This window comes from Diadema setosum, chromosome 2 (assembly GCF_964275005.1).
Source record: "Diadema setosum chromosome 2, eeDiaSeto1, whole genome shotgun sequence".
NCBI lineage: Eukaryota > Metazoa > Echinodermata > Echinoidea > Diadematoida > Diadematidae > Diadema > Diadema setosum.
The window spans coordinates 9,464,131-9,489,466 of NC_092686.1; the positions used below are offsets into that span (position 1 = coordinate 9,464,131).

Consider the following 25,336-nt stretch of genomic DNA (forward strand, 5'->3'; position numbering starts at 1 on the left):
TGTCTTCTGAAAGCGAGGACGAGTAGAATCTCCTTGGATGAATCAAGGCGCACTTTCTATTTGAAATCGGAGAAAGAATAACACCTGCAGGTATCAAATATGAACTGTGATCGCCAAGGGCATCTCTACGTCACCGTAATAATTATTTCTTTCTCCGGATATCTTCCTTAAATCGGAATCGTGTGGGCTGCACTGGTACGAAAACAAGACACCGCCTCGGCATTAAGGAATGATCGATCATTGTTTTATTTTTTGGCGAGAATCCACAATCGGCAAAAAATCATCAAGTATTACAGGAAGCTATGATCCCTCCTCTTCTGGCCTTCCGTTCGACCTTTAGGCTTTACGTGATAATTGGTTATAAACAAAAGAAAATAATAACAGCAGAGGCTGCATTGGTGCACGGTCTCTCTAATTGATAACACTGTGGTATCGTACTTTTGAGAGATGAGTTCGCTGTCTCCCGATTCCATTCGAGAAGTCGGCTACAAGTGGAAAACCCGCTGGGCAGGGAAAATTGTCCTGGAACCGATTTATAGAAAGGTAAGTACAGGTATAATGTACCCGGATCGTAATCTCAGTCACGTTTTATTGATTCATTCTTTGAAGATTTATTTTATTTATCTTTATTTTTTATTTTTTGCCAGAAATGTTCGGCAGTGGTCACGAAACCAAACGGGGAGTTTGGTGAGTGGAGTTTGCGGGCCAGCAAATCGTATTTATTTTCGTTTTCCCCTCTTGACGGCACATTGCAATATATTACACAGCATACAATATCGACACGACGACCCGTTTTGAGCCGCTCCTTTCAATAATCATTTGAAAACATTTGTATAACAATGACAGTACAAGTACACTTTGCAATTGAAGAGTTTTATCGCAGAACAGCTAATTCCATTCTTGTAAAGTTAAGATATTTGTGATTAAAGCTGCTAAAAAGCAAAGACAATAAAAAGAAAATACAGGATATATATATATATATATATATATATATATATATATATATATATATATATATATATATATATATATATAATATACTTTTAATCATAACTTCTAGAAAATTCCTTGTTATGTTACAAGTGAGGTCTTACGAGAAAGGTATATATTTTGCTCTATGTGATGCTGGACTTATTTTGAAATGTTTTAAAATGGCGCCTAGCCCGTTTTGCAATTAAAACTCTTTAATTGTTATGACAGACGTAGGTGTGCTTTCTTTGTATCTCTTTGCTTTCTCCTTTTAATCATCTTCAGTCAGATTTACAAATATGAAATCTGTGCCAGCTGAAAATGTTCCAAACAATGTGAATTTAAATGAGATTCGAGATTGGGACTCGAATTATTGGGTCTACGTTTAGCTGTCACTTATTAATGGTGGATGATTACTGAAATTACAACCTTGAGTGTCTTGGACAACATTTCGTCCAATCGCATTGTTACCGAACTTTGGCAGCATTTGCAAAAAGAGAATCGGGTCAAGAAATCGGAAATCCGGGGGAATAAATCGGAGAGAAGATTCGAGAAAGTAGATCCAGATGAGACGATAGGAGCATTTGTTATGTGATCGTACCCAACACAGTTAAACGGGGGTGGTAGAACAATGAGTTTTTGTTTTATTTTGTTTTGTTTTGTTTTTGTTTTTTTTTACTAGCCGTTCAAAGATGAGGCTTTTTAAAGTTTTGGTTAAAACCGTGTAACCACAAGCTTAAAACTTCATAACCTATATGAACGGAATTAAACCTGCGATGATGTGTCCTATTACGTAAAGTTAAGGATTATGAAATGGGCTTTAGAATCTCTACAATCTGATATCATCAATACTCTCCAACTCGCGAAAATTTCATGCCGCGAATATATCGTGTTTTACGGTAATTATGCATTGATTTTTACTAATCCTCACTGAGCCATAATTATGCGTCCAGAAAAATCAGAACACATATGGCTCGAGCCTTGCAGGTGTATTGGACGAATGAGGGGGGGGGGGGAATTTAATAAAACGAATAATGCACAAGCCTATCTCGTGGATCGGTGAGAATTGGATGCTCTCGTTTAACTTTGGAAACAGTGTAAAACCCACTCGCTGCAGCTCTCGTGGGTTTAAGCAATCCAAAGTTAACTCTCGCATCCAATTCTCACCGATCCTTTCTGTCCTGTGCATAGCTTGGTTAGAACACATCAGGGAAATTTGAGGAAAGCTAAATAGAGACAATCCGTTCGATGCCAAAATGAATTTCATGCTTTGATCTCCGAATTTACGTGTTATAATTGGGGAACATTTTCCCCTTCGTCATGTTAGCAGGGAAGAATAGCAAAAAGCTGATAAGATACGGGCGCTAAGAAGGAGTCCCGAGAGGACGGGTGCACATCAAGAGACCGACACCCACGAGTCATTCAGCCCACGAGTCATACTGCTCACAAGTCGTACATCCCATGAGTTATACAGCTCACGAGTCATCCAGCCCTGAATTCGACACTAAGCAAACTTGGCCCACGAGACCGACACATTGAGCCCCGTGTTGTATCTGTCGCACTCGTGGGCTGTTTTTAGTTAGTGTCGAACTCATGGGCCTTATTTGCCTAGTGTCGAGCTCATGGGCTGTATGACTCGTGAGCTGTACATGACTCATGGACCTCTTTTCAATGTCGAACTCGTGGGCTGTATGACTCGTAGGTGTCGGTCTCGTGGGATAACCCCGAGAGGTTTCGGTCCAGGAAAAGATTGGTGGATTGTTTTAACGAGAATGGATTCAAGATTTGGAATAGATGGGGATACACTTGATGATCAAGATGACAATTTTGTGTATTTGTGTTGAATAGGGATAAATGACACTAGTTCGGGAGAAAATTGTGAATCTGAAGAGATTTAATTTATTCTGTATATCTAGTTCTTAAAAGAAAATCATATCCGATTTAAATAAAGCTGTTTATTCTATGTTCATTGACGTTAGAGTTAAACGTGGATTGGCGTTTCATCTTAAGGAAATTAAGCATTATACATGCAAAGTCATTTCATTTGTGTATATTTAAGTACATGCTTTACAATTATTTGTTAACAACCGTGACTGCAGCATTAGGTTATCTTGGGTGGGGGGGGGAAGCTACCAAAACGTATTCAGAAAGCTAAATCGCGTGCTAAATTTCTGAGCTAAGCCCCATCCCCTCCACCCCCCCCCCCCCAAAAAAAGAGAAAGAGAATAAACAAAATTTTCCTCTGTCAGAAGGCTCTGATAATATTGAAAGAAAAAAAAAAAAAAAAACAGGCTTTTTTTTTTAAGATGGGGGGGGGTCGGCTGTAGGTCAATGGATTCCCCCCCCCCACACACACACACACACACGCGCACACACACGCACCTTCTGGAAATATGGATGCCGTGATTCTTTTTTTTTTTTTTTTTTTTTTTTTTTTACAGACCCGACCCTCCCCCCCCCCAAAAAAAGGCCAATGCCCTTGTTGTAGGCCTTCACAGTTGCTGTCTTTTTTATTTACCTGGTACACTGTGCTATCCATCTCTCATCTTTTGGTTTGTTTGTTTGTTTGTTTTTCTTGTTGTTTCTTGTTAATTTTTCTGAAATAAAGCTTTCAAAGTTCACAGGACGTCGATGTTGTGCTCCCTATCAAAAAGCATTTACGATAGATGGCGCTATTTACATAATTGATAGTAGCCAGGGCCAGGGTTTATGCACACACTCGTACACACACGCAGTAGTATACACAAACGCCTGGCGCGGATATGCACACACAATCATGTCAAGTTTAGTGAAACTTCGGCACAACTGTTCGGCCAACTTTCTACACTACGAAGTACGCCGCCGCCATATCCGGCGACGTTAATTGACTCCCAGCGTACCTAACAACGGAGCGACATGGCAGGTTGTGTGAGTTCATATTTAACCTGCATCTACACAATATAAAATCTCAGTCACGTCATTCATATCATGTGATTCTAGTCAAAATGAAGTGCGCGTTGTATTAAGTCTTCCGGAGACAACTTTTTTTTTTCTTCTTCAAAAGATTTGGTCAATCATGTCAAGTCCTATAAAACTTGACTCAAGGTCGCACTGCTGTCGCCACCACCATCATCATGGAAAGTTGGACGGGACAGTTTCGGCCCTGCGACCTCGCAGTTCCCGATCCGCACTTTCTAGCAGCGTCGTATCACGGAAACAAAAAACTGTAAGCTTGGAAAGAGAATTTTAGCTTATATTATGAAAGGATCGGTCAGTTCTTTGTTTCTTTCTTCCTTTTATTCTTTCTTTCTTCTTCTTCTGCTTCTTTCTACTAAATTCTAGGCCTAGGCCTACACTAGTTTTGTAACAGGTTAGATATCCACGGATCCCATGTTTAATCATTGTTGTAACAGTTAAGTATTTTAACGTTAGTTGTAAATTAATCGCTACCTTAAGAGGTAAAGACAGTAAATGTATTCTTTTTCGTTTTCTCTCCTCCTTATCCTTTTCATATTGGCTTTTTTTTTTTTTTCAGGCCTTTCGGTCTTATTCCAAGCTTTTTTTTCAATATTTGTATGTTGTTTTTTTTTTGTTCAAGTTATTTTTGCACATGAAGTCTGGATTATCATTGCACAATTTGGCAGTAGAATATTTTCTTTTTCTTTTGTATATGTTTGTGTGTATGCATCAGATATATCTAGGCCTGATTTTACCAAGATGGTTTAAATTTAGATTAATTACCCAGTATGGTTTATGCAAATTTCCTTTGCGTATAAATACGATTGACAAATTTCTCACTCCAACAGAAGTCAAGTAACAAACGTGTTTATATGTGCATGTCAAAGATATGCCTATTTCATGCCTAGTTTAGTCCAGTGAGTCCATGGTCTAAATTTAAACCACCTTTGTGAATTCAGGCCATAGATAGGGTCTAGCTACTACTAGCTAGATACCTATGTACATGTAACTTATATCCAACAAAGACTATACATGCAGAAGATAAGCAGCTCACTACCAGTACCAAGAAACCCCACAAACAATGAATGAAATAGAAGGACTTTACTCTTTCAAGTTTTAGTAGGGTCTACATATTAATTATGCTGAAAGCAGTTTACAATCTTGACATGGGGATAAATAGCTACTCATTCTTGACAGTTAGACCATACACCATAAATCTGTGTTCTCGAGGAATAAAACCTGGGAATTGATACTGCTGTTTCTATGAAAATAAAAACATACGTCATTGTGTAGACTGTCTTTAAACTGGCAAGACATTACTCAATATTGTGTTTGTAAAATGTCTGATCCTTTCATCATGCGGTAAGATGTAGATAAGTAAGGTAAAATAAGTAAGTAAGAGAAAATCTAAAGAATAATGAAATATGATGTACAAATTATCAATTGTGTTAAATACAAGTATATTTCATAGTCCGTTTTGGTTTTGGAATTCACAAAAAATATGAGGTCACTAATTTTGTCGTAGAAATATTTTCCTGTGCATGATGTACAGTACATACTTTGTCATACTCTGACCTGCACAAAAGTTTGATGTTTTCAATGGAAAATCAGTGACAGTTTTTGTTTTTATTAGGTTGTTTGTTTGTTTGTATTATTCTCCCAATATACATTGGCTTCAAAATGGTATTAGATAATCCAATGAGTCTGGTTCCCCCAGTGAGAAAATCCTGTGGTTTTGTTTCTTTGTTGTTGTTGTTGTTTTTTTTTTAAACTGATAATTGATATGGCGTGTGAATAATTATTTTAAATGCCTGGGTGGGGATGAATGACCCCAAGCAGAGTAGTGTCCAGAATAACTAAGGTGAATTGCATTTAACACTTTAAAGAAATCACAACCTCACATTACAAGAAATTCTCTGTGGTTGCCTGATTGATGTTCATTTTCACTTAAGGGTTGCTATGTTTTGTGCAAACTTGTAGTAGATTACACGGTTATAAAGAGTTAAGAATTCTTTCATCAATACTGGGCCCAGCTGTAATCTGAAATTCTTTGGTAACAGCAATTAAAATCATGTTGTATACGGCAGGCACTTTGGACTCTATGTCTATGAGCAAATCATGCATTTTGTCAACTAAGTCTATGTTTACACTTAGTGCATAATGCCACTAGTGTGAGTGATATAATCTTATATGCACTGATTCTTTTATCTGCTGATTGACTCTTCCTAAGGTAGATTTATCTAAGTACCTCCCTTACAAAAACTATGTTTGCATAACCCCAGTCCAAAGTACTACATGCTATGTGATTGTTGTCTTTGTATCCATGTATGATTATAAACATAGACCAGAGATGATGTGCAGTTTGCATAATAAGTTCTTTGCTTCCCTGCACAACTTCAAAACGTGTTGCTGATCAGAATATTACTTGCAGAACTACTCTACATAGTAAGCGCAAAAAAATTTTGTGTCGGTGTTCTGAAAGGTCCATTAAGTGATTGAATTTAATGGAGAGTTATTGCAAATCTGCACAATAAGTAATTTCTAAGTGAAAATGTAACAAAATACTTTATAATGTTCTCAGTGTGGCATGTACAGTTGTTCATGAATGTGCAAGGGAAGTCATTGTTAACAAGTCACAAGTTTTGATTTCAAACTGAATTCAGAGGGAAATAAGTCTACTGATGCAGGTTGTATGGCTGCATAAAAAAAAATCAATGATACATAACCCTCATTAACAATATTTCCTATATAAATTTGAAGTACGGTACCTGATGATTTGCAAATTTTATGAGAAAAGATCTAACACAAATTTATCTTTGGGTTATTACTCATGGAGAAGACATATGACATCGTGAGATTTATGGTCATTTATTTCCTGTGACATTGTAGTATTGATATGATTTAACAATTGATCATACCTCAACTGAAAGACACTGAAATCAGTCTGAATAAAAAAAAAAATTCTGATCATCTTTAAGTTGTTTGTTTGTTTGATTTCAGTATTTGTTTTTTGTGCTGCTCAAAAAGAGTAATTTAAATCTCAAATTTGGAAATATCTGTACACACATGCAAGAAAGAAGTGGATGCTTTCAACAATGAGTAACAACACTGCAAGTGATGCATTGCTATTGTATCTTCCTCTTTATCTCAAAACACTAGAAAAGCACTAAGACCAAGTCTTCCAGTGGCAGGAAGCGGCTTGCGTCGTCACCAGAGGGCAGCAGTCATTCCCTCTCAGCTCAAGGGAGGCTCCTCAAGGACCTCATCTCCTCCAGTGAGACCTCGCCCCGCAGAGATGCCACCTCCCCGACCCATCTGAACTTTGGCCGCATCAGCCTGGCGGATGAGAGAGGGGATGCGGGTGACGCCCTGTTCGTCAGACGCAAGTCCCCACGCCAGGATGTGTCCAAACCAACTTTCGCTAGGTCAGCCGCCAGGCCTAAGACAGCATCTCCAAACAGGTGAATGAACCGTACCTTTTTCATCTTTTTTTCTTTGCCCATTAACTGTTCACTAGTAGATCCTTGGACAAAATGTTTGTCCCATTTTGTCCCCTGTGACCCAATTGTGCACATCAAAGCTGGCTATGCTTAGATAAAAGTTAAAGCAGGGCCTTCTTGGAGATCTACTGATCAGTGTTTACAGTGAAATGGCTTTCCTGGGTATATAAAATTGATCATTTCTTCCAGAACACAAAAAAGTAGTTTCCTTGTGGAGTACCTTATTGAAGTAAGCAATTTGTGTCTTGTAATAAAAAATAGGTTCAAATGATTGATAATGAGAAAAAAAAAACCCCAAGTAATTGCATTTAAAAATGCTAAATATGATTTGCGTGTTTCTTCATTGGAGGTCTCCCAATCGGAGTTTAAGCCCACAGAGCCGCAGGGCAAAGAGTTCCATGGCATCCCCTACAATCATAGTGAGTCCACCCCAGCAACACACAGATGTCAATCGCAGGCGATCTATCCCGGACTGTTCCACTTCAGATGACAGGAGGGAGAGTCATGCCTGGTCTATGACGGAGGTGCTGGACGACGATACATGCTCTTCAGATATGAGAGATGAGGAGTTTGAGACACCAGGTGAGAAATCTTCACCCTGATGTTGTATCATATGAGGTCATGGTAGAGAGAATGGGGTGGGGGGGGGGGAGAGGAGGGGTGGAGGAGGAGACAAACAGGGGGGTGCGTTTCATCAAGTTAGTCAGCGCTGACAAGTTGTCAGTCTCTGACAATAACCATAGTAACAGTCAGTGACCAGAGCATCTCAGCCAATCAGAACCAAGGATTTTGCTGCAATTGTCAGGGACTGACAACTTGTCAGCGCTGACTAACTTGATGAAACACCCCCCTGGTATGAACAGAGACATTGAGAAAAAAATTCAAAGGGAAATAGAGAGATATGTTTGCATAGAAAACAAATACAGACAGATAGATAGCATAAGGAGAAAAAGAAGAGAGAGAGGGTGCAGATATATATTTTACTAAAACATTTGTGGAAAAAAGCAGAAATCTGAAGTATATTAATTCTGTTGTTACCATTTCCAGCCCATGTGTATACAATGTTGATGACATTTTGAGATGACGGAGCTGTGAGGAATGCACATTTTATCTCACGATGTGCATTCTCCCATTCCAACCTGGTCTTGCTCTTTTTGATTTGTATCCATGTGTCGAGTCTAATCAAGTTTGTTTATACAAGACTGAACTGCAGTCATTGCCTATCTTTTCATTCATTGAAGAATGTCACATTTCTTTGTCAGTTGTGTCCATGTTTTAAGTCAAACTGAGTTTGTTTGAACAAGAACAAAAGACAGTAATTGCATATATAGTAAAGTGTTGATACTTTTACAGTGAGGTGTGAGTATTATGTTATACCTGCACTGAGATGACACTAAAGGAACCAATATTGGCTTCCATTACATTTTCTACTGGAACACAGAAATATCCAATTTTAGAATATATCTGAATTGTGTGATAGTGAAATCTTTGCACAGAAAGCAATATTTTTCAGAATATGCAAAAAAACAAACAAACCAAAAAACAACCCAACAACAAAAAACAAGCAAGAAGCCTGCAAGGCATCACTTAATATTGTCTGTTTCCTAGAGAGTTTAGCAACTACATCCATCTCCAAGGAAGAGGAGGAGGAGGAGGAGGAGGAGGAGGAGAGGCGTGTCTTAAAGGATCCAATCAGAGACATGATGGCTACTCCTCCTGACGATGAGGATGGCTACGACACAGACCTGGCTGAAGATTTTCCTCCAAGTAAGTGCGAAAAAAATTTATGATTCCATATACTCTAAATATACTATATACTCCATATACTCTAAATATACCATATACTCCATATCATATAAATATACCATATACTCCATATACTCTAAATATACCATACACTCCATGTACTCTAAATATACCATATACTCCATGTACTCTAAATATACCATATGCTCCATATTATATAAATATACCATATACTCCATATACTCTCAATTGGCACATGATATATGGAAACTTGATATGAACATCGGACCCTGATATGCACATGATGGGAAAAAAATCTTGATCCCAATGCAGTCATGTCTGGGATGGAGGTGGGGAAACAAAGCAACCCCAACTAGGATTACGTGTATGGTAGCCTCTTTTGTTTGGAGCAACATTGACGTTTCTTTGTGTCTGAAAAATTCTGTCTCTTGTATTTTCTATGAGCATCGCAATGCATAGCACCACATAACACTGTTATGATGAACTTGTCAACTTGTGTTACATACAGGTTTAAGGAAAAACCACTGAAAATACTATGAGGGTGGAAGTATTAATCACAGATTAAGTTTCCCCTTTTACAGTAATTGAATGCCAATAATAACACTAGGCTGGTTGCAGCTATGTGCGGAGGCTTATAAAGAGGCGTCATACATAACTTCTGAAGAGATGTCGTTCTTGTTTTCTCACACCAATTCAGAACCAAGAATTCCCCGAGATGCATCAGGGAGACAAGTGTACATCCAGAAGTGTCGGGAAGAAGGTAAGTTACTGCACTTTCCTATGTCTAGTGACTAAAACATATGGTTGCTATTTCAGCATATATGTTGAAATCTTTGAAGGCTTCCATGGTGATAGGATGTCAGATGGTAGAAGGCTTAACGGTGCACCACGTATTCATACCCAAGAAAGAATAAGTGGTGCACCGTTAAGCCTTCTACCACCCAGGATGTGTGTTCACAACAGAGATCTTCATTACAAGAAAATTTCCATCCGAAGTGAACTTTGTGTATCATTGGAAGTATAAGAATGCAATAAGCTGCACACACCAAACATTTGGAAATAATGTATTTGAACCAACCTTTAGATGTGTGTCACACTGCATTATACTGACAAGGAAATAGTCAAAGGCAGAATGGTAGCAGCTGGGTAAAGTTTGATGCATCAGGTACTGAACTCTCTATTCTCACAGTGTGGTAGTTTTACACTCATACATGAAGTAAGAACTGAATGTGCCTTATAGTTTGTGAGTATGATATTGTGAGACAATTTTGCAGGTGGTTGAATATGCAATTAAGAACCACATCAATGGAATGAAGAATAAACAATTGTTCACCTAGAAGACAATATTAAGCACATTTGTGTCAGGTTAGGCAATATTTTCTAGAGTTGTCAATTTTGCAAAAGTTGATCGATTCACAAAATTTGTGAAAAATGAAAACATGCCAAAACATACCATGCACTCAGTACTAAGTTCCAGTTAAGTGTAATTTCAGTAAAGTCAGTGATTTGGAAAGATTAATCTTGCAGCTTCCACTATCCTATGAACTGAATATTTTCAGCTTTGTTGCTGTGCTGTTTATAACTAAGCTAAATATCAAATGAGAAATATTACTGTAAAAGTGGTTTCTTTCGCGGTGGTTTATTTTCGCGATTTTCGCACTTTGATGTTGAACCGTGAATTTAACATGCACACACGAAGATTCCGCGCATTGAGTGTATTGATGGTCAACACACACAGCGATACCGTGCAGTGTACATTATGTAGGTACAAGCATGTTATAAAGTCCTCGAGAGACGGGATTTCAGGTAAGCCTGCATTTAATTTTAATTTCTATTTAATAGATAAAAGAATAATTGTATTATAGTTTGGGTTTTCATGTGGAAAATAAAACAGTTTTTTGCTGACCACGAATTCAAACACACGCGAAAAAGTCGGCACCAATGGAAACCGCAAAAGTATCTGTACACGAAAGAAACACTTTTACAGTAAGTTGTTTTGTAAATTTTACTTCCATGGAGTGTTGAAAGTGAAAAGTGAATATAATTGGCCTATGAAGTGTGTGTGCAACAATCTTAATCTGAAAAAACTCATTTAAGTTATGTATGGACTATAAATTTTCCACCCTTCTGCCACCATAAAGGAATTGACCCTGCCACATACGTTCTGAGGCACCTGACTGACCCCGCCTTTCAGCTTCGTCACCGCTACCTCAACCTCCAGAACGTGCTCCCGCTGACAATAGCAATGAAGGTGTGTTTCTGTCTAGGGGGGGGGGGGGATGTTGCAAGGAAGTTGCAATCAATTACAAATTTGCAATTAATTGCAAGCTCCCTCCTTGCAACAGAAACTTGTGATTGATTGCAAGATGCAGTTGATCCATCTATTGCAAGGTTTGCAATAGATATTTGCAGTTGATCGCAACTTGACTTTCTTGCAACACCCCATTAGAGTGTTTGCATTATCATGTGTGTGTGTGTGTGTACTTGTGTGTGCTTGTGTTTAAGATTTGTAAATCTTATGATTAGCCACGGTTGCACTGGCAAAATATCAGGAAGTTTTAAGTTCTCAAAGTTTTGCCAATGTGACCGCAAACTTCCCGTAAACTTCAAGCAAAATTTCACAATTTCCCACTCAAACTCGGAAAATTTCCCTGACCCCTGCCAATCTTCTCCGTGTTTATGCAGACTGAATGCTTGCAACTGAAACTTGGCAAAGTTTGTCAAGTGAACAGTCTGTCACCTGTTTGCGAGCGGTGCCTCCGAAGCGTGCTCTTAATCATTGGCTGTCAGACGGCGTGCTCTATCTTCTTTTTGGCGCATGCTCACCAGTGACCCTAACTTTGAGATAGGAAACATTGAGAAGTTTGGCTGCCAGTGTGGACAGACAAGCAAACTTTGCAAAGACTTCTCAAAGTTAATCTTCATGATGTTTTGCCAGTGTGACCGCAGCTAGTGAGTAGAGTTGTAGGGTTTGTTGCCATTCATTCTCTATCAACTTGATATTGCAGACCATCTTCCCTCATGTATTACAACTCACCTGAGGTTGGTGTTGATGTTGGTATTGATGTCTGATTGTTACTATTATTGTTTTTAACCTATTCCTGTCTCAAGTCTTTTTGCTCACTTTTCAATTTGCAGTTTGCAAAGCTTTTTGTATTGTGTGATACCTTCAAATTCTGTTTTTCAACCCTTTAGAATCCTGAAAATTTTCTTCTCTTTTTTTTTTTTAACCCTACCTTTCAAGTTTGCAGAATCTTCTGTTCTTTGATCCTTTAACTCCAACATTCATGATGACAGTATTTGCTGTATCCCCACAGCTTTTTGTTCACCCTTCCATGCGCGTCTGGAAATTCATTCCACTCTGAGAGCATTTTTCTTGACTCTTCCATTGTTAGAACCTTTATGTTGATGTTTTCTGTCTTGGAGCCTTTAATATCCAAATATTTGAAATGTCCATTTTCAACCTTTCAGTTCTCAAGCCCTTTCAACTTTTCATGTCTTAAGAACCCCTGTGTTCATCCTTTAACTTCTTTAAAAAAAAATAAATCAGTTTTTAAAGCTTTGAAACTCTTATTTTTGTAGAAGCTATGTTACCCTTCCATTTTGCAACAGCTTTGTTCTTCACCTGGCCGTTCTCACAGCTTTGAAGTTATGCATTAGCTAAGGTCACCCGCATGTCATCATTGTCCCTGTCTCATTTAGAGTAATTCGATGATTGAGACACTGGACATGTCGGACAACCATCTGGAGGAGGAGAGCGGTGTTGCCATAGCAAAGATGCTGGAAGATAACATCAACATCACCAAAGTGGTGAGTGAGCAACACAGCCGGTCATACACGTGCAATTCTCAAATCCATTGGATCCTCGGTGGGCAGATTAACCCCCAACATCTATGATAAAGTAATTCCCATACGGTCACCATGTGACATGTGTCTTTTTCCCGTAAGCGATGTTAATTGATGCGGGCAACAGTCACAACTTGTCTGCCTTAATTTGACAATATTGTGAACTAGCATATGGGCAGTGTAGAAGAATGATACAACCAGATATGAAATCTACATGGTTTCATGTCAAAACTTTGTCATGCCAGGTCATGACCCTGGCACCTTTGATTATCTCATTCTTTATGACCTCTCTGTAGACTCTTCATCCAGAAATCATCAAACGTACATTTCTCTATGTTACGACTGCTTTTCATGAGAAATTAACATAAATGCAAGAAGAATCAAACTCGCCCTAAAGATTAATCCAAATGCAAAAAAAAAAAAAGAAAAAAAAAAAGAATGTTCTTGTTAACTCAGGCCAACACTGCAATAGAGACTCGGTCAATTCCAGCTATTGCTGCTTTTCACTTGTTATGATATCAAATGTTTTGTCCAGATGTATGTATGTTATCAAGCAAGAAAGGGTTCAGGGTAGTGACCTGGAGGTAACAAAACATTTCTCCAGTTAAAGTCATATTATGGTCTCATATTTGTTTTTGTTTTTTTTTGTGTGTTTTTTGTTTTTTGTTTTGTTTTTTTTTGTCTTGTTTACTGGCTGACGTTGTCAGCAGCAAAAGAAGTCAATTTACGGTCAGCATGGATTGAATAATGCCAAGAGTGTCAACCCAGGGACTTAAGTACATGGATGGGTGGAGGGGAAAAATATATACCAGCAATTGTAAGCATCTAACTATGAGGGTACTTGTACTTAACTCCTGTTTGCAACGGATGTCTCTGTTCACTCACTCTTGTGGTTCGTCCATTGGGGGTGTGCCTGATTTGATACCAGCAAAGTGCCACATTTTCCCTGAAACTACCTTAAAAGGGCTATTGAATTTGGCTCAGATTTGTTTTTGTTGTTGTCGCTGTCATTGAATGTTTTCTCCCTCAACATTGTCCATGGAGATTTTAAAGTTGTGTGCCAGCTTTATTTCGAACCAAAATATATTTTGTGATTATTGGAGGATTGAGATTAAAATAAAAGCAATGATAATAATGAAAGCAGTAGTGAACACTTCTCTAGTTTGACAATCCCTCAAATAGATGCTTACAATTCTTCGAATAGAAAATAAAGGAAAAGGACAGAGGAAATACAAAACAAAACAAAACAAAGCAAGAAAGGAATCACCCAAAAGTGTCAAACCATCAAATTCAGAGCTAGAGAGACAAGAGTTATGCAGTCACTAGATACTGAACTTGTCCATCCATGATAATGAAAGACACACACAAAAAAAGTGTATTGATTTAAATACTTGATGTGATTGTTGCTATTATGATACACAAACTGATGCTCTGTATGTTAGCAGTTCTAATTTTTTAAAGAATATCTGTGAGAAACTTTTATACCCACCATATGCTACTATTACTTTTTGAAATACATTGTATGCGCGCAGGATTTGTCCCAAAACCTGATCAGGGCAAAAGGGATCACGGCCTTCTCAAATATGCTGGAGACGAACTACACGCTCAAGACCCTCTGTCTCCAATGTGAGTATGAGTTGATATGTTTGACATCATCTGAGGGGCATTTCATGAAGCATTTTGTCAGACAAAGTTGTGGGACAAATTTGCTCTCAGCCAATCAGATGCAAGGATTTCAGTAGCTTGTAACAGTTTGTCAGAAAAATATCCGACCAAAACGCTTCATAAAATGCCCCCCTGTTGTGTTAGACAAATTTGATTTTTTTTTTTTAACCTGAGAAGTACACATTCCCTAAACTTGTTACTGACATATGCTAAAGGTAATGTTATTCCACCCGCTTTCTGAAAGAGGCAAGTCAAGTACTTTTTCATTACGTTTGCAAAGTGGAAATATGTTGTATTTTCTTTATATCATTGTAATATGCGTGACTTCACAAAGTGTTGTAGCCTTTTGATTCAGCGATGGCAGCATAGATATTGTAAAAATGGATAACTTTTCTAGAGACTGTCCGATTTTCCTCAAGCTTGGCTGATGTGTTCTACTAATATTGTTGCATTCACTCAATTCATATGTGTATTTGGGTTTCATTCTCTTAAAACATAGCTTCTTTCTCTCTCCACACTGGTTGAAGTCCCAGTGGCATAAGTTAAAGCATCACTGAATTTGATTCATGTCTCTGCAGCCAATCATCTGACGGACAAGGACGCCATCCCCCTGGCAGAGGCTCTGAAGAATAATGCCACACTGACCGAGCTGGACCTCAGCCATAATGACCTGGGAGAGCTGGCCGGGGTCTACTTGGGAGCTGGCCTGGTGAGTTGGGTCCAACTCTCTGTAGGATAATGCATCTGATAGGAATTAATGATAATCACAGCGACAGTGGTGATTATATAATTGATGGTTATATGGTATTACTACTACTACTGCTACTGTTTTGCTACTCCTGCTAATACTACTAGTACTTCTCCTAGTGAAATGCAATTGATAGAAGGTGATGTAAGTGATGATTATGATATTGCTAGTACTACTGCTACTGTTACTGACTACTGACTACTACTACTACTACTACTACTACTACTACTACTACTACTACTACTACTACTACTACTACTACTACTACTACTACTACTACTACTACTACTACTACTACTACTACTGCTTCTGGTGACATACAGTTGATAGGAATTGACGATAGTCACAAAGTGATGACAATGGTGATGATGAACATGTAACTGATGATTAAATCACTGCTACTGTTACTGCTACGTCTAATACTGCTAGTATTTTTCCAACTACTAACTATAATAATGAAAATGATGATGATGGCAATGATGACAGTAGTGACGATGACATTGATATGGACTGATGTTCCCTTAGTATCCCATGGTAGCCTCACAACCTTGAAGTCTCTTGGTTAGAGTCTGACTGTATCCTATTTTCTATTGTTGCAGTATCTGCGGATATGGCTGCTAATTATTTGCCTGTTGGTTCATCAATTTGTTTTGCTGCGTGTTGCTCATGCATTATTTCACCTGTGATGTAGAATCTTTGAAACTTCTTGGTTTAGTTAAAATTTAATGTAGTTTGACCGACACCATGAGATCAGAGACATGATATCAACGAAAAACGTACATTTTTGTTTGTCTCCTTCACCTAAGACTGTGAATGATGGACTCATGTACTTGGACCTCAAGTGGAATGCTGTAAGGAACAAGGGAATTGCTGCAGTTTCAAATGCTCTAAAGGTCAGTGAACCCTCTATCTTCTTTATTAATAAAAAAAAAACATTGAACTGTATTCAACAGTTCAATTCAAGTGTTAATAATTCCGCCATCACTGCAGAGTCCACCGCTACATTCTTTATGCAGAGATAAGTGCTGCATTTTTGTTAGTTTTGACAGAGTGAAAGGTTAATTGTGTGTCTTTCCTTCTAAAGAATTTTTAATTCATGGCAAATCTTTTGCTCCTTTGTAGCAACAATATATGTGAAATCTGTATAAGGGTGAGTGTGAATGTTTAGTATGAATGTTTATTTATCAAACACTCTGCGACAATGTGCTCACACTTTTGCAAAGTCTTTTGTTTATTGGTTGAAAGATATCTTCTTACAATTTCTATGAAAGTAAAACTTGCTTTAAGGCCTCATTGAACTTGGTATATATAATCATGAAGTGCTCATACAATGTTAAAACAATGTTTTAGAAAAAAAAAATGCCAATTTGAGGAATTTTAGGGAGAACATAATGTCAGTTCTCACTTTTGCTTTGAGTGTCATTTAGGAAATGTTCATGAGTTATTTACCACCTAAATGAAGAAAATGACCCCTTGACTTTTCATTGCAGGTGAACTCAAGCCTGGAGGTCCTTGACCTTTCCCACAATGGTGTGTCAGTCCCAGGATGCATTGCGCTCATGAGAGCCCTCAAGATCAACATGGGTCTACGTATTCTGGACTTGAGGTATGGGATGTGGCATAAAAATCATTTTGTTTGTTTTTGTGATTGTTGGTTAGTAGTATATCTCTTGCAAAATATGTCGGATGCAAAAACAATGGTTCAAGCACTGATTTTCTATAAAGGCATGTTTACATCAAGGGACTAGCATCTGTTTTGTAAGAATATGTGGGGTTTGGGGGTTGGGGATTTTCAGGAATTTTCAGAAAGTAAGCGAAAAGAGCTTTCTTTTTTGTAGCAGGAATGCAACATTTATTGTTCTTAGGATGTGTTTAAAAGTCGCAGGTGTTTTACCATGATATGAGCAGTGAACATGGTAATTAAAGAGGAAAGTTATTTGTTGCCAACAGAATATAATGGGGTCAGATTTTGTACAGAATGCTACTAGAAGCAAGTTTCTTCAATGCACAATTAGATGCCAAGTAAGAATTTCTATGAGTTTGATAGAAGTGTGCTCAAGGGTGATGTGGAAAGAGTCTTTCAAAGAAGAGTTGTATTGCATTTGTTTTCGCATTTTATATATCATAACCTAATTTCAGTGTGCATAGAAGTTTCACCACAGGTAGAGTTGGAGAAAGAGCAGAGTACAAGTTACAGAATCTTACTTATGATCTAGTGTGTTCCATAATGCTGTATGCGCCATATATTTGGCGAGTTTAATTTTGTGCGAATTTGGACTTCCCGACGATGTTGTGACTGGTTAAATTCGCGATCGTGGAGTACAGTACTGAATTGAGAAATGTATGTGTGCACATCACATTCACGTCGGGATCAGAGTCAATATTTTTGCGTGTCTCTAAATTAAAAAATGGCACCTGACTCACGAAATTCGCGAAAAGAACAACTTCATGAATTACTTGACATATACAGTATAAGATCGTAAAATAAAATCTCCATAGGCTTTGTATGGGTCCCATTTCGTTCTCCAGGGACAGTGGGTTAAGAAATAGTGAATCATGTAATGCATAAGTTTATGAATTTCTATGACAATTTGTCCCTTCTGTCTGTGAATGCTGGAATGTCATTATTGTGTTTGTTTGTGTGTTTTTTGGTCAAAAACAGTTACAACCACGTCAACAGTGTTGGAGCACAGAAACTCTCCATCGGAGTGAAGAAGAATACACGCTTAGAAGGACTGCTGGTAAGACTAAGCCCATTTCACACACTCCCTCTCATAGGCTTTTAAACATTCACAATGAGTATTCTCAGAAAGTTATTAAGGATTCAGTACAGTTTTTGAATGTTTGATTTTTTAATTTTGACAGGGTATCTATCTTTTGAAGAAATGTTCTTGGTTTTGTGAGCTTGCAAATTGTAAGAAAAGAAAATAGAATTTTTGTTTCTGCTTCACACAGCTGACTTCTAATCCAATTGGAGACGACGGCATGGTGGCATTGTGCAAGGCCATGAAGCTTAATCCCACGCTGATACTTGTGTCAATACAGGTGAGTAGGCATCTTAGCATACATTGTACCTGTTTTCAGAATATCACTTCTTTTTTTTTTAAGGGCAAATAAATGAACAAGAATATGGCATAATGTCTTTACCCAAGACTCTTCATATCTTGTATCCATCGAAAATGCATTCTTTCATTTTAATTAAACAGTTTTTGTAAATTTTTCACTCAGTGTGTTTTGTTGTTTTTCAGAAGATGATCTTCACATCTATAATGCATTAGTCTTGAGCTCAGTATTGTTTTCCCTACTACCAGCCAATGCTCTTTGTATTTGATTAAGATTAATACTTCTGCTGCCAAGAACTATGATTAATGTGCATTTACAGTGAAGGCATAAAGTAAGTACAGTGGAGGAAATAGTCAAGGCACTTCATTTAAACATGATTTCGTCAGAATGTCATCAGGGTTTTCAAGGCGTTCGTCATCAATTCTTTTTCGGATGAAAGTTATTTCTCAGAATCCTTTAGCTACCATTACGTGATGTAAGGGTAGGGAAAGGATTCTGAGAATAACATTATACGGTGTAATGGTCATAGGGAAAGGATTTTGAAAAATAATTCTGATTTCATGAAATCCTTTCACTACCATTAAATGGTGTAAGGGTAGGGAAAGGATTCTGAGAATAACATTACACGGTGTTATGGTCAAAGGAAAAGGATTCTGAGAAATGATTATGATTTCTCGGAATCCTTTGGCTACCATGAGATGGTGGTGGATTCTGAGAACATTACACTGTGTTTTGATAATAGATCATTAGAAATTCCTAAGATAAGAATAGGAACAAGAAATCAGAAAAGATTTATTCAAGATGTTCCAACCAAACAGTTTTACAGACTTTTGTGTACACATTGTCCGGATAGTGACAGATGTTGTATATATTGGGAAAAGATATTCAACTCATCATTTGATTGGATGAATATTTTCAAAAAAAAAACCAACAACTTATGTTATTGTAAAGAAAACAAATTGAAAGAATTTAATTTAAAGATTTGTATAATTTACTACCAGTAAAAAAAATTTAAAAAACTGTATAGATGGCATATCAAAAGAGATGGAAAATGTCAGCATTGCAGTGTAGATGAAAACAGTCTACGTGTGTTTATGGAATGTAACTACAATAAGATTTTCTTTTCATATCTAAATGTTATAATCAAACTTATATATGATGTTGATTTTGAGATAACAGGAATGCATCTGTTAAAAGCTCACAAGGAGACTGAACTAGATTTGATTTTGACAATTGCCTTTTGGTGTATTTATAAATATATACTGTTAAGGAATGAAATCAGAAAAGACTGTCATGAAACTAATTTGCAATATTTGTTTGAAAGAGAAATTTGTAAAAGAATTGAGGAAGATTTTAATAGTAAGAAAGCACATCATAATTTACCAAAGCAAAAGATGTATATATTGTGTAAATAGTTTGTGACTTTTTTTATCTCAAGAATGTCTTTCAAAGTTCATTGTACTTTCTTTTCCCACTTTTTGTAATGTGACATAAAATGTTGAACTATGGAAGCAATAAATACCCTGTTGGGGTAAAAAAAAAAGAACAAACAAAAAAAAACAAACAAACAAACATTACACTGTGTAATGGTAGGGAAAGGATTCTGAGAAATAATTTTGATTTTTCCGAATCATTTTGCTACCATTACACGTTGTAAGGGGAAAGGATTCTGAGAAATAATTCTGATTTCTCGGAATTCTTTTGCTGCCATGAGATGGTGTAAGAGTAGGGAAAGGATTCTGGGAATAGCAATATGATTATTAATTTTGCTTCTCTGGATCTGTCATTTGTTTTCAGAACATTCCGATGCCGCTCATCGTTCATCAGAAAATCAGAGATGTGCAGGAAATGAAAGATATTCACGTACTCAAGTTGGACGTGGATGGGCATAAACGAAACACAGTAAGTTCTATCAGAATAGAGGCACCTAGTGCATGCTAGCTTGCTTTTTTCCTTTAACCATCTAAAAAGAAAAAAAGGCATGGAAGAAAAAGTCACCTCACAGAATCAAAGATACATGAAGAGGATAACGACATGATTAATGTTTGTATATGGCATTGATCCAAGACATATATTCTCTCTATTTGTCAAATGGCATTTTGATGATCCACATTACCCTGCATTCAGTGGAGGATTCTTTTCTTATTCTTTCCTTATGTGAAAATCACACCTGAGCCCCATTTCATAAAACTTGTTATCAGTGACAAGTTGTCATAGTTGTGACAAGCTACTGAAATCCTTGCATCTGTTTGGCTGAGAGCAAATTTGTCATAGATATGTGGCAGTTCTGTACTGTAAAGACTTGTACATTGCCTTGTCTTCTCTTCACTTTCCACAAATTACACAATGCAATTACTGTATATGCTATAATTTTCGCGTACAGAAATTTTCGCAAATTGCCGCCGTCACACATTTTCGCGATTGGGGGACGAGAGAATTATATGAAGTGGCAAAGAAAGTGTGAATTTTCAACTTACTAGCAAATAAGAATGATGCTAGTTATACACTGCATGAAAAAAACTTACCAAACTCTGCGAACTAGTAAGTTAGAATTCAACATTTTTGAAGTGGTTATGTCCATCGCGCTAGATTTCTGACGAGTGGTTCGAGGGGTTGCGATAATGGATTGGCTCTACAGTTTGATGTGGACTAGCCCGACCACCCCCAGACGCTGTTAATACGCTGTGCTGTGCGAATGCTACTTACAGCAACTGGGCTGTGTATACTAGTAGTTAGATGTGGACGTGCTATATGTACGTAAACAAGCTTTATGGTCTGTTCAGCAAGCCGTGACTTGGTATACTAGTACTGAAATGTTCGTATCATCAAGGCAAGGGATTCATTTTGGAAGGTAATATTTTAGCGTGTTGTTAATTTCGCGAAAAGCTCCCGACTCGCGAAATTCGCGAAAATAAAACCCACGCGAAATATATAGCGTATACAGTATCTCTCATTGCTCTTCCCTGATTTTCCTCCCCCCCCCCCCCCCCCCCCCATCCTAATCACAGCCACGGAGTCATGTGGTGGCGCTGGTCGACAAGTTCATCTGCGACAACCAGTCACGGATACTGAACCATTGCCTGGCCCAGGACGTGGATCACACGGGAACCCTGGATGTCGGCCAAGTACAGAGGGTCCTGTGGGAATCAGGTCTTGATGTTACAAAGGTACGGGACGGTTGCACCAATTTGATTCCAACTACTGTAAAGTAAGAAATCTTTGTGGCATTAAATTTTTGCCATTTGGGTCAACAGCCTTTTTCACAGCATGAAAGTTTTGCGAATTGCCACTGACACTCAATGCATATAGTGTAGACAAGAATTTTTGCGTGCATTTTAATTTTGCAAATCTTGGCTCTCGTGAAATTTGCAAAATTGATTATCAATTATCATGACAGTTGCCTTACAGAGAGGTGGGGGAGGAGGATTGGATGTGTTGAAATTTCCCAGTAGATGAATTTGTGCATTTGAACCTTCCGACGAACACAAGATAAGTCTACCCCACATGATCAGTCAAACTTTTCATTTTATACTAGGTTATGAAATAGGAAATGAGGAGCAAGGTAGATATATAGTGCCATAACAGGGTTTGAGCTTGGGACCTCTTGTAACAGTGCAGTGCACCTTCCACTATACCATGACACCGGCAACCATTATACACCCAAAAAGACAAATTTGAGAGTTTTATGTGTTGTAAATGAATGAACTATGTATAGGATCAATCATTTCCTCAGAGAATCCATGTACAGTAATGGACAAATATATGAAAATACATATATCTGTATGTGTATATATTGACATTTATAAATATATAGATATATATATGTATATATATATATCTATATATGTATATACGTACACATAATATGTAAATATATGACATATAAACCATGATCCGGGAAAAAAAGATAACGCTGCTAGGGTGACAAGACCTTGTATCTGCAGTTTTGGTGAAAATGACTTTTTTTGGATTAATGGTCAGTTAGTCAGTTAAGTGATGTCCTGTCCAAATCCTAGATGTCTTACCCCAAAAATGAAGCCACCACAGCATGTCAAAGGAATGTTTATCCCATTGGATACAGTGCTTTGGCTGCCATGTTTTTTTGCTCTCCTGAACATTTGCCATTTTGTAGATACGAGGTCTTGTCGCCCCAGCGACGATAAGCAATGTTTTTAAAGGGGTAGAGGTATATTTACTCTGAATGGTTATTTGTGTATTATGGGTATTGTGCTGTAGGAATTACTTGATATTCTTATTTTGTGTTTGAATTCCATTTGATATAATTCTTCTGTATCAGGAGCAGCTGGATACAGCTCTGCAGCAGACAAAATTGATCCGACACAAGAACATACCTTACAGGTAATTATGAACTGTTGTGAATCTATGGCCCTCTGCCCAGGAGAAACCCAAACAACACGGCAACTTATGTGTTACACATTACATGTTTATGTCTTTAAATTTCGGGGGTAGTAGCATCCAAGCTTGTGTGTGTGTGTGTGTTTGAGTGAGGGGGGGGGGGTTGGGGACATAATATTGCACAACATTGTACTGGTATGCTGTGGTTTTGTGTGATGACAAACATGAGGCTGTAGTGGACATGTTTATTTGTGTGTGTGCATGGATGCACTTTATAACTAGGGGTTGGGGGGGGGGGGAAATAGTGTACAATTTAATTTGTTTGTGGGTTCCTTGATTTTTGGTCAGAATGCTGTGCAGTTGTAGAATAGTTTTATTGCTACCATCTTACCACTGTCATACATGGAAATGAAAAATTCTTGGAATTGTTTGCTAGAATTTTGCCATTCGTTTACATTTCAACCTAATACCGCCATAAACAATTACGGATGTACGAGTGGTGTTTTTGGAAAGATGTTGATTACCGTTGATTGGAGGAAGCACTTGCAGAGAATTTTTTGTTTGTTTGAGCTCTCTCTGCGTCAGCAAATGTCACAAAATGTGATGTTTTGAAATGTGCAACCTTGCAGGCCCATGCTTGACGGACTCTCGGCATTGATGATGAGGACCAGTTGGAAAGCGCCACTCAGTCACGTGACCTGAAGGGTGCATCCTCGTCACAGTCGGAAATCTTTGCTTTTGCTGCATGGAGGAGTCGACAAACTCCAGTTGAGCAGGTTGGGTTGAGAATCTCAGCATCCACTGAAAGATCGTCCACCTCTTCATTGTATTTCATGATGGGAAATCTACCATTATGGTTAATTTTTAAAGGGTGATTGCGGATCTCTACAATAGTATCGCAATCTTACAGGTACAGTCAATAATATCAAATCTAGTTTTGTTAATAATTGGCATTTAATATGCAATATCAATATGATATTCAGACTGCCTGTTTTAATGTCATATTGAACAGCACAGTTATAGATACGAGAAACGAATGCAATACCAAATATTTGCTGTCCTGTCAACATCAACTTTTACTTTCAACACTTTATCTAACTCCCAGACACCTTTATGGATAAGAGCCCAACTTATAAGGTAGGTGGTACGTGACAATGGTGTATCAAATATTACAATGCAATTCATTGCTGTACCAACAATCTAGGGGAAAAAAATGAACAAGCCAAGAGAGATGTGCTTATGAGATTTTATATGATATTTTTTATAATGTATTAAACATACAGTTTAACAATTGTTTAGCACAATTTTCATTAATATTTCTGTTTTTTGTTTTTGTTTTTTCTGGGGGGGGGGGGGGGAGATTGAAAACTTATCCTCCAAAAAAAAGTTATTGTTGAGTTGATGAACAGCCAGTGAAGTGAGATAATTATTGATATTTGTCATTGTTGCAAATTAGTAGTGCTTCGTCCCTTTTTCTTTCTTTCTTTTTTTTTTTTTTTTGGTGTATGCTGGTTGATGTTCATTTAAATTCTGCAAATGTAAAATATGATCTTTTGTTGGATGACAAATCCTAAATGAAGCATTGATTTTCAAATTGCTGGCCTGCAAGTTCTTATTTCTTTTCATTCGTACACCATGCAGGATTGTGAATATTTATTGGTGACATTGGTGACGTTCCAGAAAATATTGTTCGCATTATCTGTGAATCTCGCCGACTCCCAAAGCATTCCATGATTGAGGCGAAAAAAACAACAACACTTCAATATCTTGCCCATTGAAGATGCCAAACAGATAAATGCTATTTATCCAAACAGCATACATACTTTTTCAACTATCATATTAGATCCAGAGAGGAAAGAAATGGCTTTTTATTTCTGCCTTCCATTATTACTAAATAGCAGCTGTGTTGTCATCTTCTTGCTGTTAATATATGAATAAGAAATCTTCTGTGTGTATTTATGTTCAACCAAGCTACATCTAACATTGGTTGATAAAAGGCACCTCTCCATGTATATGTGCACAGAGATGCCAACTTTTACATTTTTTCAGTAGTTTGTAGGCCTCCCATTTTTTTGTGAGTGTGTGTGTGTGTGTGTGTGTTTTTGGGGGGGTTGTGCCAAAAACACTGCAGGTTTGATAGAAAATATTGTCTTTGAAAATTGTATGACTACACATATCTATTCCAGGAAAGTTAAAAGTATTGTTAATCCATCACAAAATATGCTTTTTCGGCCCTCAGAATACTGCAATACTGTTGGCTTCCCTGCCTGTATACAGTCCAGTTTGGCTCACCGATGTACACAATTGCAGGTTCTGAGAAACCCAAGTTTTTGAGGAGTTTGTGTTGTGTAACTATTGTGTAGAAAACATATCAGAGACACTGATGGAAAATAAACCGCAGAAAGATAAAAGACTTACAACAAATATTCGCAGCTGGTACATGTTTTAAGATTGATGCTGCCAACTACCTTATTATGAGTTAACA

General features: G+C 37.6%; 1 protein-coding gene across 1 annotated transcript; it reads left to right on the forward strand.

Annotated features, from left to right (window-relative positions):
- Nucleotides 1-447: 447 nt before the first annotated feature.
- Nucleotides 448-23,553, forward strand: LOC140238177 (uncharacterized). The gene is made up of 17 exons (XM_072318118.1): nt 448-543; nt 7,066-7,367; nt 7,756-7,988; nt 9,015-9,173; nt 9,871-9,933; nt 11,315-11,424; nt 12,876-12,983; nt 14,552-14,645; nt 15,263-15,393; nt 16,239-16,325; nt 16,923-17,038; nt 18,095-18,173; nt 18,388-18,477; nt 20,293-20,397; nt 21,504-21,662; nt 22,793-22,854; nt 23,481-23,553. The coding sequence occupies exons 1-17, from the start codon at nt 448-450 to the stop codon at nt 23,551-23,553; spliced, it is 2,067 nt and encodes a 688-aa protein (XP_072174219.1).
- The last annotated feature ends 1,783 nt before the right edge of the window (nt 23,554-25,336 follow it).

Coding starts and splice junctions, on each gene's coding strand:
- LOC140238177 (XM_072318118.1), top strand. CDS start 448: ATGAGTTCGCTGTCTCCCGATTCCATTCGAGAAGTCGGCTACAAGTGG. Junction 16,326..16,922: donor CAGTTTCAAATGCTCTAAAG/GTCAGTGAACCC, acceptor TTTTCATTGCAG/GTGAACTCAAGCCTGGAGGT. Junction 17,039..18,094: donor CTACGTATTCTGGACTTGAG/GTATGGGATGTG, acceptor GGTCAAAAACAG/TTACAACCACGTCAACAGTG.